Source organism: Endocarpon pusillum (assembly GCF_000464535.1).
Source record: "Endocarpon pusillum Z07020 unplaced genomic scaffold scaffold1533, whole genome shotgun sequence".
NCBI classification, from domain to species: Eukaryota; Fungi; Ascomycota; class Eurotiomycetes; order Verrucariales; family Verrucariaceae; genus Endocarpon; species Endocarpon pusillum.
In genome coordinates, this window is record NW_006916030.1 from 29,304 (window position 1) to 43,404 (window position 14,101).

General features: G+C 49.9%; 3 protein-coding genes across 3 annotated transcripts; 2 read left to right on the plus strand and 1 right to left on the minus strand.

The window, feature by feature from the left end:
* Positions 1 to 958: 958 nt before the first annotated feature.
* On the plus strand, positions 959 to 3,120 carry EPUS_03803 (uncharacterized protein; the record flags this gene model as incomplete). The annotated part of the gene is made up of 2 exons (XM_007802110.1): positions 959 to 2,243; positions 2,315 to 3,120. The coding sequence occupies 2 exons, from the start codon at positions 959 to 961 to the stop codon at positions 3,118 to 3,120; spliced, it is 2,091 nt and encodes a 696-aa protein (XP_007800301.1).
* A 3,712-nt stretch (positions 3,121 to 6,832) lies between these two features.
* On the minus strand, positions 6,833 to 9,103 carry EPUS_03804 (uncharacterized protein; the record flags this gene model as incomplete). The annotated part of the gene is made up of 1 exon (XM_007802111.1): positions 6,833 to 9,103. The coding sequence occupies one exon, from the start codon at positions 9,101 to 9,103 to the stop codon at positions 6,833 to 6,835; it is 2,271 nt and encodes a 756-aa protein (XP_007800302.1).
* A 682-nt stretch (positions 9,104 to 9,785) lies between these two features.
* Positions 9,786 to 11,128, plus strand: EPUS_03805 (uncharacterized protein; the record flags this gene model as incomplete). The annotated part of the gene is made up of 2 exons (XM_007802112.1): positions 9,786 to 10,261; positions 10,315 to 11,128. 2 exons carry the CDS (start codon positions 9,786 to 9,788, stop codon positions 11,126 to 11,128), a joined length of 1,290 nt encoding a protein of 429 aa, XP_007800303.1.
* Positions 11,129 to 14,101: the final 2,973 nt, after the last annotated feature.

Below are 14,101 nucleotides of genomic sequence, written 5' to 3' on the forward strand. Positions count from 1 at the left end.
GGTTTATATTAATAGGACTTGAGTTGATTGTCCCTTCTTGAATCACGGAACACTAGCTAGCTAAATTGAGAGGCAGGGTATCAAAATGGAGCCTTGAATGTCACAGTTTACTGTATAATTTGATTGATCAATCCGCAACAACATTTTCAGGGAGGATGTTCTGCTGGACGTATACAGCCCATTCTGTCCATATATATATGCACTCGACTCCTTAACAAAAACAAAATGAATCAACATCCTGCTTTCTCGTTCGGTAATACTGGGTCAGAGCGCCGGTCAACAGAACGGCTCGCATGCAGCCAAGTGCTATAGAGCTCAGTCAGGTGGGCTAGAAGACGTAAACCGCTACTAGGTTCACTTCGCTTCATGGCTGTGGCCGGGCCGTCTTGAGCCTCTCTTCTGACAGACTCGGCTCCCAGCTAGCCCGTCCCGGTTGACTGATGCGGCATCCGTCAAGGCCAATAATGGCCTCCTTGGTCAACACACCAAATGGTTCAGTATTACGCAATGGCATCGACACAAGTTGGGGCCGAATTTGCACCCAATTCAACTATCACACAACGGCGCGAATCCGCGATTGTTGGGAAAGATGATGCGCTGCTGAAAAAGGCCTCCCTTCTTCTCACGCGATGCTGCTAGTGTTTGACCTTGGTGATACAGATCGTTTGGGCCAAACCTAAAAGTTAGACCTACGAGACATCCAAGAAGCTTCACGTAGCATCATGCATCACATCCCAGGCTTACGTCCCAGGCTTACGTCCCTAGGACCTAACCCACGTGCATGGAATTTGTGGCGAACCTGGACACCGCTATGTACATATATCTTCTGAACCCGGTCTTGTTCTACGCCGGGTTGCTTCTTTAGTACACTTTCTATAATCTTTTTGAGAGGTGCGTGGACCGTTTGGCTTGTTGTCCCCATTTGCTTTCCTGTACATTCTCACGCCCTTTGTACACAATGGGCTGCCTTGGCTGCTGTGATGGAAAGCCACAACCGCAGGATCCTGCTTCAGCACCTCCAGCCAAACAGAGGCATCTTCGTTCGTGGGCAGCATCAGTCGGCGAGGTAGCATCATCAGGGCGGAGAAAGTTGGCCACAAAAGCTGTTGAGCCGCCTCATACACACACTCACTCGGATTCAAACTCCAGTACCCGAAGATCAAGCACGAGGGATCAGGCCGGAGGACCTCCAGCTGGGTCAACCAGTGCAGCGACCGTGCGGAGACCAGCCGTTATAGTGAGCCCGTTCTCTGATCCAGCGGTTCAATCCTCCTCTGAAAGCACTCTCAACTGCCAAATCAGCCCGCGTCGTGGGTCTCCAGTTAGTGCATTTGCTGAAGCTTCAAATCAATCAGCAGCTGGTGTGGGTGGCTCCAGAAAAAGAGTAGACCAGCGCCAGCAAGCAGGACCAAGCCATGCAAATGTGGGGCCAGAACGCCAGGCCACCCAGGAGCGACAACCAGCCCATATCCCTTTTCGGGCGCATAGAGTAGTACCGGTTGTGGGAAATGCGACACCGAGCTCTGCATCCTTGGATGTATCATCTGGAGGGATACGGACAGCTGGCAGGCCTCTGGCAGCTCAACCTCGTCCACCCTCGTCTAGACCACTCGGTATTTCCCAACCTGTTTCTCTCTGTTCGACAAGGCCATCCAACAGCTCAGGGGCTGATGCCCAATCTTCCAGAAGGCCAGTCCGCACACCAGGAGAACCTCTCACGGCTGCAACACATGCCCTTGGTAGGCCCGGTTTCGGCTCTGGATCATGGAAAAGTGCATCCGAAGCACTCGGAGCGCCTGCGGGCCACACAACAAACCGCTCTCAACGGCAAGACATAGCTGTCAGAACTCCAACCAGAGCCCCTCAGGACCCAGAAGCAGCTGCAGATCCTTCAAGAATGCATGCGCGGATGCAAGATGCAGCAACTGGATATTCCACAGGACGCGCAAAAGAACTACAGGCTGCTGTTCAAGCATCAAAATGTTCTTCTGGGTCGGTAGGCCCACGCATAATCAAACTGGGTATTGAGACAGAATTCTTCCTTGCTGCCAAGAAGCTGGAGGATTTTGACACGAGCGTGGAAGGCTTTGCCCAAAGACTTGCAGCCAACCACAATCAGGCAGTGCGTCGACCACATCCTCAAATGCGGCCTACGATGCGGCCGCCCTATGAGCAAGGCGATTACGCGAGATGGTTTCTGGCCCCGGACGGTACTGTATCAATTGACAACAGGCGTTCACCATGTAAGTCAGTCCCTTCTGACTGTTCACCCTAAAAGTCCTGCACGTCATCGAGGCTGACATGATATCAATAGGGGGGGTCGAGCTGGTCTCCCCGATCCTCAGGGCTTTTCCGGGCTCCACATGGCGGAAAAGTGTGGAATTGACGTGGGAATGCCTTGCAGATCGCTATGACATTGACACCAACCACCGGTGCGGCACTCACATCCACATCTCACTTGACCCGTTTTTCAACATGAGAGAACTTGTCCAAATCGCCCAAGCCGTTCTTCATTTCGAGCCTGCTATCGAGGCTTTAGTGCCAAAAGATCGCAGAGGAAACGAGTTCTGTAAGAGCAACTGGCTGGGCAGCCGTGATTTAGGTGCAGCCAACATATCTCGACCAGACTCAATTGCCAGGATTGGGCAGATTCAAGATCCCAACGAATTGATACGGTGTATGGGTAATGGAGAGGACAGAGGATACAGCTGGAATTTTGTAAGCCTGTTGGACAAGAAGAAGCGAACGCTCGAATTCCGCAAACCACCTGGGAGCACCACCGTGGAGCAGACTCTCAGCTGGGCAGAGTTTGTCTTGTCCTTCATTCAAGCAGCCATCAAATGTGGCTCTGCCGAACAGCTGCAGATAGTTCCTGCACACATTGGTGGCCTGCAATGGTTCTTGAAGCAGAGCAATGTTCCAGGAGTCAATGAGCATCATCGCTTGGCCAGGCTCTTCGCAGGCCGAGATCCCATGGCTACATTGCAACCTAAGACTAGCTATGAGGCAGTCAGCCTCCAGCTTAATCAACTGAGAGCGGCGAAAAAGATGCTGATGGAGAAGGCTGATGCTGATCATCGACGAGTTCTGGATCATGCAAAGAAGGCGCAGATCCCTTAATTGGCTTAAGCCCCCTTCTGCTACTAGTACGGCAGCTTTCCGTCAGCCTTGTTTTCCAGACTTGGACGCTACTTGTCATGAACTCCCTCCAAAATACGCTATGATGGAGTGGCTGGTGCTATCAAAGATTACATCTACGGTGGGTAGCGCATCTTCTCCCACCTCTGTTATGATTCCACCATTGTTGCATTCTTGCTGGTACTATGGTCAATTCGAGCTTTCCAACCGCAAGTGTTAGGAATCGTCCATTGAAGCAGCCATGTGTCAATCACGGCGCGTCACAAACTCCATGGCAAACCCTCTGGATTGATAACAGTCATTGCTTTCTGTAACCACAGGACGTCCCTGATTCACTCCGCGGAGAATAGGTGTCCGATGCAGCAGGGATCTTGAATGCTTAGCTGCAAATCGTATGAGATACTCGACATACAGACATTGCTCCTCAACGGTCACGGAAGATTTTCCGAGTTTGCTTCAGCGGTCATTAGATTTCCGTAATCGAGAGCGTACGCCCAGCGCCCTTGATCTGTCCTGCTACCAATTGTGTCATCTATCGTCCCCTTCGACCTCATGATCACCGCCACAGGATCAACCAACTTGGATATATGTCACACCTGGACAGGCTGAATTGTGGTCACATAGGTCGCAGCGTACTCTAGAGATCTACCTAGCCCCCAGAAGGGAGAGGTAGGCGTTCGTCATGAAGTTCAACAACAATCTAGACGATAATACCATACAGCTCAGTGGGTCCTGATCTTCAGCTCGCCACAAATTGTGCAACAGCTCTCTCCAGAGCGGCTAGATTTGAGTAGAGATAGGGATATTTCTTCACACCATCAAGAACTCCTCATCGTTCTCCAGTTGGCAGCGTCATTGCTGAGCAAGCTCTCGAACCCATGTAATCATATTGATTGGAGGGATTTTACTTACCTGCCTGCAGCCCGCTTCTGTTCTGCTGAAACGCAGTCCAGCTCGCGGTCTTTCTAGTGCGTACTCTTTCTTGCTCTTTACTTTTCAAGTCAGGCGCTCTCTTCCCCCCCCCCCTTTTCTTCTCCCTGTCTGTATGTATATGTGTGTCTTCCCCCCTTCCTTTCACCTTACACCCCCATACCAAATCATCACCGCAAAGGGAGGAAAAACAAGGCCGCCCTCCTCGCCTCAACTGGCCTCTTATCGAGCCAATATGAATGCTAATACTCCCGCCGTCCATCGTCGGCCGTGCCCGGACCCTGGTAGGCCAGGCTCTCCTTTCTCCATCCTTCGTCTACACTATCTGAACAAGGACCCCCTGATACACACACACACACACACACATACTGGGCTCTCTTACCATCATCATCATCATCATCACCACCACCACCTGCATCGGAAGGGAAGTGGTAATGGGAGACTGCTAGGTACGTAAGAGATCAGTGTGATCTTGGATCATATTTACGACATTGAACATACAATGCGGTTTCTCAGGGTTATCGCTTATTGGGCGGTATGAATGAATCTATGACAAGAATTGGAAGGGGGGAGGAGAAATCGTTCTGCCGGATGTGAGGGCTTGTCATCCGTTATTAGTAGGCAAATTGGATATTTCCGTGAGTTGGTCTGCGTAGTGAGAACACGTATAGCGGGGGTGATCAACTTCAGGGACAGGTTGGGAGAAGGCATCTTTAGAAATTTATTATTGTAAGTCTGAATAATAATTCTATCCTACAATTTCGTTACTGATATACATGCTAGATCTATGTCTTTGAGGCAAAATGGGCCTCAATAAGCTAGGTTGAGTTAAGAATACCATGAAGCAGATGACAAACATGCAGCCCTACTCTTCGATATAGACAACAACCCATTATTATGAGACTGGAGTGATCCTTGTAACTATTCTAGGGATTTCCCAAAACGTGAAGCGCTGTCTTTTCGAAGAAGAGAAAACCAAAAACCTTGGAACTCCTCGAACCACCAGCCACAATGGGTCGAAGAGTCCAGGAGAAACCCTCTAAGGAGGATTTTTTTGTTTTTCCGATGTGTTAATGAGCAATTTGCCACTGTTAACACTGTTGGTACCTTCGAGCCACACAGATCCGGGTACGATTCCGGCTATGACCTGCTATTGTGACAACTCTTGGACAGTGCTAACCAACTACACCATGGGTCCGGAAGTTGAAAATAGGTTTCGAATAATAAAATATAAAGCTTTGTGTTTTGTGTTTTGTGTTTTGGGAAGTGAAACACCGCTGCTGATGTGGGTTGAGTCCTAGGTGACATGAACAAGGACACTACATTCAAATCATACATCACAAACCCCTTATTTCATATCTTACAGTCCATATGTGCACTCTATTGACTATTCCGGATCTATCCTTTCAGTGGTCACGAAACGGAGCCCCTTTTGGTTGCCCTTTTGACCCTCCTAGCCAGCTTCTGAATCCTCCTCTTTTCAACAGCAGTAGCTTGCAAGAGTTTCGGATCCTCTTGGACTCGCATCTGTATCGTCTTCTCCACCCTTCCAACGACAATCGTGTGCGTCACAGATATCGTCCCGCTCGAAAGTCCGCGATTTTTGTCTTGTTGCTCGCCTTCCGATTACATTTTTCTGCTCCTCCACCTTGTCTGCGGCTCGCTTTGCAATTATTGTCATGGCATGTGCTGACAGGTGGACCGTCTCGAGGCTGCGAAATCCGGTTTTCAGAGTCGACCAGACTGCTTGCAATTCTTGCTAACGTGACGGTTGCAGCAAGAGCGGTATGAGCGGCCTGGCAAGCATGACTGATATGTCTTACCAAGTCTGGTGACGGGTTCCTAATGATTCCTCGCTGTAGTCACTGAAGTCTTGGCTCGATTCAGACTCAATGGCGGTACGGCTTCTCGGTGGAATTCTTCGGCTTTCATGAATTGGCTAGGTGGCTGCTCTTCTAATTTTTTTCGGGGGAGATCAATTGATGGCCTGTTCTCTCAAGCAGCTTTTGTGCTTGAGTCAAATTTCCAGAATGCTTTTCTAGTTTTGTTCTGGGCTCCTGAATGCATGATGAGTGATGGATAAACCGTCCAGCTGATATTCGTCTCTTTCTTCTAGTGAGGTCTCCAATTGCGTGGTTGATGGCGTCAGAGGACGACTCTGACTTGATTCTAGGATGCATGGATAGCTGTAGCATTGAGCTAGCGGGTTGGGACACATTTTCAGTTGCCATGCTTAGAGTATAGGCCGAGTTGGCGGTGTGCTTCGACAAATAGGGTGGAAGTGCAGAGCTGGTGAGGGCATTAAATTACGGATCCGCGGCGAGCTGCGGTGTCCAAATCGGAAAGAGAGTATCGCAGGACGCGAGACGGATAGGTCACAATCCTGTGTGTAAGGTGAAGTGAAGAATGATTTTCATAACGAGACTAGGTGGTGTGAGAAGATCTTTGCAGTCTGAAACTCAGTTCATCTGGGACGGAAGGCCGCATGGAGCGTGCCTGCCTTCTTCGAGCCTTGTCCTCTGGTGCCCGCCAGACCGGCATCAACAAAATATTATCCAAGACATGCATAATCGTTGGGGACATGGCTTCTTCTTGGGTGCACATGCTTAAGAAGTAAAAGCCCAGACTGGCTCATCAGAAAGAATGGCATCTCGACGAACGAGGATGCTTCCGAACAATTCTCGTCAAGAATGAGTATTTCTGTTTAGTGCCGAGTGCAATGATGGTATAAATACATGCGCTGCTCCTTGGAAGGCTGCTTTCCTCACAACGTCGAGGCTCGGGCTGCGTATTTAAATCCGAAGTTCAAGCAGAGAGCGACGGCCAAGCCGACGCTTACAATCACCGGACCGATCATGTTGTCAAAGTCCTTACCACTTCTCTGCATAATCAGTCTGCTTCTCCAAACATATATTCCCCAGCCCCAGATGCCAGCAAAAGCAGCGAATGCAGTGTACACTAATGCCAAAGCCCGAGCAGTGTTGTTGTCCACTCCGGCAGCATTGTACAAACCCAACGAAAGTGATGCCAGCAGAACAGAGATGTGCTGCCATTTGACAAACGTACGTTGGTTCGCAAGCCACACTTTCGCCTCCACCTTGACTGGCCCAGAATCTTTGATCCATCTCCCAGGGTCTTTCACGCCAGGTGGGAGAGCAGCGTTCTCCCACTCTGCACCCTGTCGGTGCCTTCGGGCATAGCGTGAATTGGAGAACGCCGGAAACAATGCACGCAGGCCCCGCGCGGAGGAATCGGTCACCTCGATCTGAGACGTCGCTGCTTCCACACCGTCGTCGTCCGAATCATGCTCCTCTGCCGTGGGCTCCAACTGAGAACGACGGGAGCGGTGAGATTGTGACAGATGTGCCATTGACGACTGCATGGTACCTGAAGAGAATCCTTGGGGTGAGCCCACTTTGGTCTTGAAATTTGGTGACGAAGATAGCTTTGAGCCCGGCAAGAAGCTGCCCACCGCAAACTCATCTTCCGCTTTCTGGGTCTGCTTCTGCTGCTCTTCCTTAAACGCAATTTCGGGATCTCTGCGAATGTCGGTATCTAGGTCACTCAACCAAAAGGGAAAGCTATTGACGTGATCCTCGAACAGTTGAGCAACGCCATGCACAAACTTGGAAAAATGAGGAGCCTCTTTCACAAGATGCGAACTCATCAAGTCTGACAGCCAAGCGTTGTTTCGCGTAGCTTTGGAGTCTTTCACCTTGATCTCAAGCAATGCATGTGGGAACCGTGTGATTTCACCTTTCTTGATAGTAGAGAACGGGTATTCAAGTTCGTTCGCATCAATGTCCATTCGGTGCCATTCTGCAGGGTCGCGGCAGGGACGCTGGGCGTCAAGTGCGTCTTCCCGGATCAATGCCAGTTCCGTGTCCAAGGAGATCCGGATTCGGTCGTCTCCAGGGATCTGGAAGGCCGTCCGGGTATAGCTGGCTCGCAGCATCGGCTCCAGCTCGTTGTCCTTGACGAAGTTTCGAATTTCTTCGACATTTTTCTTTAATGTCTCAATCTCCTCTGAGTTCGGGCCACGTCGTTCTTCCAGCTTTTGAATCTGCTTTTCCATCTTATATTCGCCCTTTAAGAAAGGGGTGATGTATTTCTCTTTGATGGGAATCCTGATTTCCTTGCTTTCCACGGATTCGCCAACAGTTTTTTTCTCCAGCTGGATCATTGGCTTTTCTTTGAGCTGTCCGGTCCATCGAAGTCGTAGTGAGCTTGCTTCGGGAGCCTTGTCAACTTTCTGTGCATACAGCTTGAAGCTCGTATTGTCAAAATATATGGAAGTAATGGTGGGATCCTTCTGAGAAGAGTCAACGACTTTGGCAGACTGCGGATTATAGATGAGGATAGGCAACCGACGGAGTATGAATGTTTTAACTTCCAACAGATTGTCGGAGTGAACCCAAAACTTGTGGGCGGTATACGTGTCACGCGGCCGTGGTGCTGCGCCTGATTCTCTTCGTTGGTCGGTCTGTAAGATTTGATGGCAGAAAGTGTACATGGCCGAGAGTCTCTGCAGTAGAGGAGAATAATCTTCGGAATGAAAGGAGACCTGCGAAAGCCTGACTTGTAAAATTGGCTGTACACGGTAGTGACGACCGCGTTTTCGATCGTGTTTCTTTGCGGCCTTCAGGAAGCCGGTAAAGTTGATCCGACTAAATTTCCTCAGCTGCTCGACATCTTTGGAGATGCCATCCAAGTCCTTCATGACCTCTTGAACAACGGCCTTCTGATCCGCGGTGGCCTCCTCGCTCTCTGTGGCAGCAGCAATGGGCTCGAGCTTGACTTCACATTCGGACGTTCGGTCGCGAAGGCTTTTATAGGTGTCAACATGGAACTGGTGAACCTTGTCCAATTGGACATTTATGAGCTCATGAACGAAGTCTTCCTCGTCTTGCTCGGTCCACTCGCGCTGCGGTGAAGCCTCGTCTTCTCGTAACAGTTTCTTGAGCTTGGTGTAGTCGATGTAATTGTCCTGCCATGGTGGGTAGGTTGACACCAAGAGTGTCTTGCCAAACTTCATTGCCGGATACTATATGCAAAGGACTTATACGGCGCAAGATAGGTAAGGCCGGTGGAGTTGGGAACGTCCTATACAAACACAAGATGAAAGCGGAGATATGCTGTTGAATGCGGAGATGAAGCTTACTACGTAGGCTTTGATTACTACGTAAGGGGAAAGGGCAGCTTGAACCCAATAGTGATCCAGGCTAATGCTGTATCACCCTTCCTGCAGCTTTTACGTAGTACGTAGTAAAGGGCAGACATAGTGAGCTAGTAAGATTACTCTCTAGCTTACATCCCTCATCCTCCTGGGTGTAAAATAACAAGTTGCCAATGACAGTTGCCAAGCATTATCCCCTGCAGGCGCCAAACGATACTTACGATACAGATGCTGAGCTGACTGGATCCGTAGGGAGGAGAACTAACATGGCTCTAACTATGTACTCTTTCTGACATGTCTCGTTAATCTATCATAAGCTACTGTACTCTGTACCTAGTCTTGTACGAGCTCGTTATGAGTAGCTAATGTGACCAATTGGTGAAGCTGACAGAAACAAGCAAAAAAACTCATCGGCAATCTCGGCACCTGTGATGCAACATTCGCATTCGCTGGTGCCTACTACGCAGTACATCTACTCCCTGCGCGCAATGGTTGAAGCTCGAGTACGCTTCAGGAGTATGTTGCGTGTGGCCTCTCCGTCATGAGTGTATCGGCTGGCATAATTAAGAGCCTGGCAGAATGCCTTGGGTCCATCCAGCAAAATCCCTACCCACATGTGCCAAATCCTCCTGATTGCCAGAAGCGTGCCTCAGTTGCTCTTGTCCTCCGAGTTCGTCCTGATTATGCTGATAGCGTCACGATCGCATCTCGCCACTCCTCTACCGAAGGGAATCATGGGCTTCCTCCAAAGACATTAGCAGACTTCTTCGCGCAGGCCTGGGTGCAGAAAGGAGACGCCGAAATACTCTTCATTAAGCGTGCAGGGCGTGTAGGGGATCGATGGTCAGGCCATACTGCCTTGCCGGGCGGCAAGAGAGATCCTCCCGATGTGGACGACCGAGCTGCAGCGATTCGTGAAACCAAGGAAGAAGTTGGTCTGGATCTGTCACGGTCCGACTGCCTCTACGCAGGGAATCTGCCAGAGCGCGTGGTCACAACTACATGGGGCAAGAAGGGGTAGGCCAGCTACTGCTTCAAAACCTGGCGCTGCATGCTGATCTGTTCCTTAGACTCATGGTCTTGTGCCCCTTCATGTTCATCTTGACCAGTCCTACATCCCCTTCACTACTACTTCAACCGGCGGAAGTGGCTGCAACTCATTGGGTACCGCTCCGAGCCCTCCTCTCTTCCTCGCTTCGAACTCGTGAACTAGTCGATGTATCCAGTCGATTTGGAAAGAGGGACGGGCCCGTACTCCGCTATATGCTGCGCTTCATGCTGGGAAAGATGATGTTCTCCGCCGTGCGCTTGATACCTTCCGAGAGCGTATTTGCATCATCAATCTCTGGGTTCATCCCGGATCCCCAGAAGAACGTCACTATATTCTCCGGACTGGCCAGGGGCTCATTTGGTGTGCCCTCCAGTACGACCCCATCCGGCCCTCTCCTCCTTTGGGGTCTCACCCTGGGCATTGTTGCAGACCTACTTGAAATGCTTCCGCCCCACAACGCAATCGAGCTCTGGCAATATCCGACTTTCACCAGCCCAGATCTCCGTCTTCTTGTTTATCTCTTCACCTACAAGCTACGCCAAGCCAATGCTCGTCATCTTAGCGACGGTACCTGGCCAAGCCAGACTGCGGTTGACGCTTCCACTGCAGCTGTAGCGGTCTCCGAGGCCGAACCACATCAGGCGAAGCCAAATAACATTGGCGTGGGAGGGCTCGGCTTTTCCAGCAGGCCCTCGCATACGCTTAGCTTGATGCTCTCTGGATACTACGAGCGGGTGAACGTTGCTATCGCTGTCTTCCTGGTTATGAGAATTGCTGCTGCAGGTGGCCTAGGCTACTATGCCTTTCGGACGTGGAAGCTTTGGAAACGGTAGGATGTTGAGGATTCCCATGAGGGCCTCAATTATTTCTCAGAGATTTGCCCGCGCTTCGGACGTATATCCGTCCCAGAGGAATCATTGTTTTAAAAGTAGGAAACCCGCTCTTGGCTCCCTATCACCCAGATTAAGCCGCACCTCCTACGAGGTAGACGCCTGGCTCATATCGAGAGCAAATGAGGACAACTACAGTTTCCCCGTCAATCACTTCTCCGACATGAGTACCCGCAGAAGACCTTGTTCAGCAACGTCCAATTTAAGAATCGTGTACCGCTACACTCGCTTCATCCAATCTTGAGCAGAACTCAGGAACGACACATTCGTGCTTGGGGACACAATTGCGCTTTCACTTGCACGGCACGCACCGCACTGGGTGCCCTTCCGCAATTACAGCATCGTCTTCTCTAGCGACAACACACCTGTTTGGGCCAATCCTTGTCCGAGATCGAGTCACCACCACTAGATAGATCACACTCGCACCGAAAGATTTGCCAGCCAGCCAGATATCTCTTGCGTCTCCCGCTGGGCAGCAGATTTCTGTTATTCTTGCAAGATATTTTCCAGAAACAAGATATTCATCTCAACACACTGAAGAGCGTGTTGCAAAGCATCCGAATGCTGTACTCTCTGTTGCTATCTAGAAGACTGCTATCCGAAATCACTGAGTATTAGATATGATCGACCAAAAGATAGACGTAGACCGAAAGATATAAAACCGAAATAGCCACCCTCTGACTGCCAGCCACGAACATGTCCTCACTCTGGCTCCCATTCACACTCTCGACTTTAACCACCAAGCCTCCCCGCCTATCTCGTCCCCCAGCCTGCTGCTCGACGCTGCACCTTCTCCAACCCGCCAGAATCGCCGCTGTCAGAACTTTCATCCCCGCTAGCCAGGTACTCTCCATCCGTCCCCTCTGTGCTCTGTTCTTTACCTGCATGCTCCGCTTCCCACGCCTCCAACTGGCTGGCCAGTCAGCGGTTGACGGCGAGCACGAGCTTGGGCTTCTGCTTCTGCTTCTGCTTCTGCTTCTGCTTCTTGGGTTCGGGTTGGGTGAGGTCGATGATGGATGGTAGGGTAGAGGCCCTTCGTAAATTTGCGGGACAGATTTTGGGGAAGAATCTGAGGGGTTCCTCGTCGCATAAAAGGGAGTGACTTCTGTCTAGTAACATCATTGTCATCATGATTTTCTTGTAACCTCGAGGCATCACTCTGAACTCTGTGCAAGCACACTTGAACAGTTTGAGCGTAGTATCATCACCATGATATTTATCTATATGGCTTGGCGACAGCCATTTTTGTCATTTAGTGAACGGTGTCATTACGCGCCTGCCGCAATTCAGACATGTTAGGAAGGCCACCGATGTTTCTGGGGGGTTTAGGGATATGCAGCAAATGTTGCTGCCAAAAATCGTGCCCAATCGTGGGAGGTCTCATGATCAGCCATTGGGGCTTCTGAGCCTGATCTGTACTATTTCATTTAGTCGTTCTGTAGTAAAGGGACAAGGGTCTCAACTGTTAGCAGCTGGACCAGGAGACAGACGACAAAGTAAAATGCTGAGAATGGCATCGCAATATTCTCGAGAATCTGAATGTCTGAGACGAACAGTAACTGAGGCTTCTAAATGGAGACATGGATGGATTGATGAACGGAACATTGGCTCGATTTGATCATCACCTCTCTCCCTCTGAATTCACCAGAGACTCGGAAAGACGAAAATCGAAAGGACCGGTCCTGGGCCTCTGCCAAAAATGCCGAGATATTTTGCGAACGCTGGCGCATTTTTCCGTCTCATCACAATTTGTCAGAGGCCACCACAGCCCTGCCACCTTTCAGGGTCTAAAGCTGTAGTTAATACCAATGAAAGACATGATCCGGAGAGCTGCTGGAGGTACCGAAGAAACACTTGCGAGGAGAACCTCATTTCAAGCCATTTTAAGATTGGGATGCTAAGAATTGAGGAAAGCAATGTGCACTAAAGGGGCACGGAAAATTCGACAGTGAATAGAATAAGCCTTTGTGCATCCGAGCATAGGTCCACTGAAAGGGTCGAGGATAGAAGGCTGCCAACCTTGTCGTATCAGTCGCCATGTACCTTATCCCTTCATTCTTTGAACATCATTCTCCAGACAACAGCACGTCTCACCCGATGAGCCATTAATGGATAGTCTAGGTCCGAAAATGGACATTTCCAATAACGAATGTGTTGCGGGCTTTGAAGCTCTCGCCATCGCAAAACCTTTCTGGTAAAGAGACGGTAACAATGCGGGACTATTGTTTGTGAAAAGGCATATTCTCAATATTTCGTAATCACACACGCCAAAGTCGACATGGCACACCAGATACACCGCCACCTGAATGGATACTATTTGCTGGACCTTAGATCTCGAGCGATGTGGGTTTGGTTGCCTGTATTTGCAACAAGATGAAAGAGGCTTGGTGAAAAGGCAAAAATGATGCCGAGAAAAAGGGGTACTGCACTTAGTCAGCCGGTTTGACTTAGCGTGTCGTCCTCTGTGGACACAATCTGATGACTGTTAGATATCTCACATTTAAACAGTGCTGCGGAGTGCCCATGGTGAATCAGCCAGTCGCCGCCGATGCTGATGTTAGAGAATTGTCTTCTTGACACTGCAGAAGATGTGTACGATAGCTCGCTACGTGTCTTCAATCTGGTTTGCAAACCTTGAACCGGAATTCCGTTCACCATATCCCCTAGAACGGCACCGAATCGTTTCAACTAATCGTTATCAGCTCGGCATGCTGGAATTTGCTTGCCACTCTTTTGTTCGAAAAATTTCTGCAATATTCAGCCGGAGAAAACATCCGCCTCGAATCTGTAAAAATGGCAGAACAGCCGTCTTAGGGAAAGACCGTGTATCTGCTTGATCATTGATCCTTGAGCTCAAGGTCTGCATGATCTGAAAACTTCTTGATGCTTCGTTTCCACCTCTTGCTGTGCGTTGAT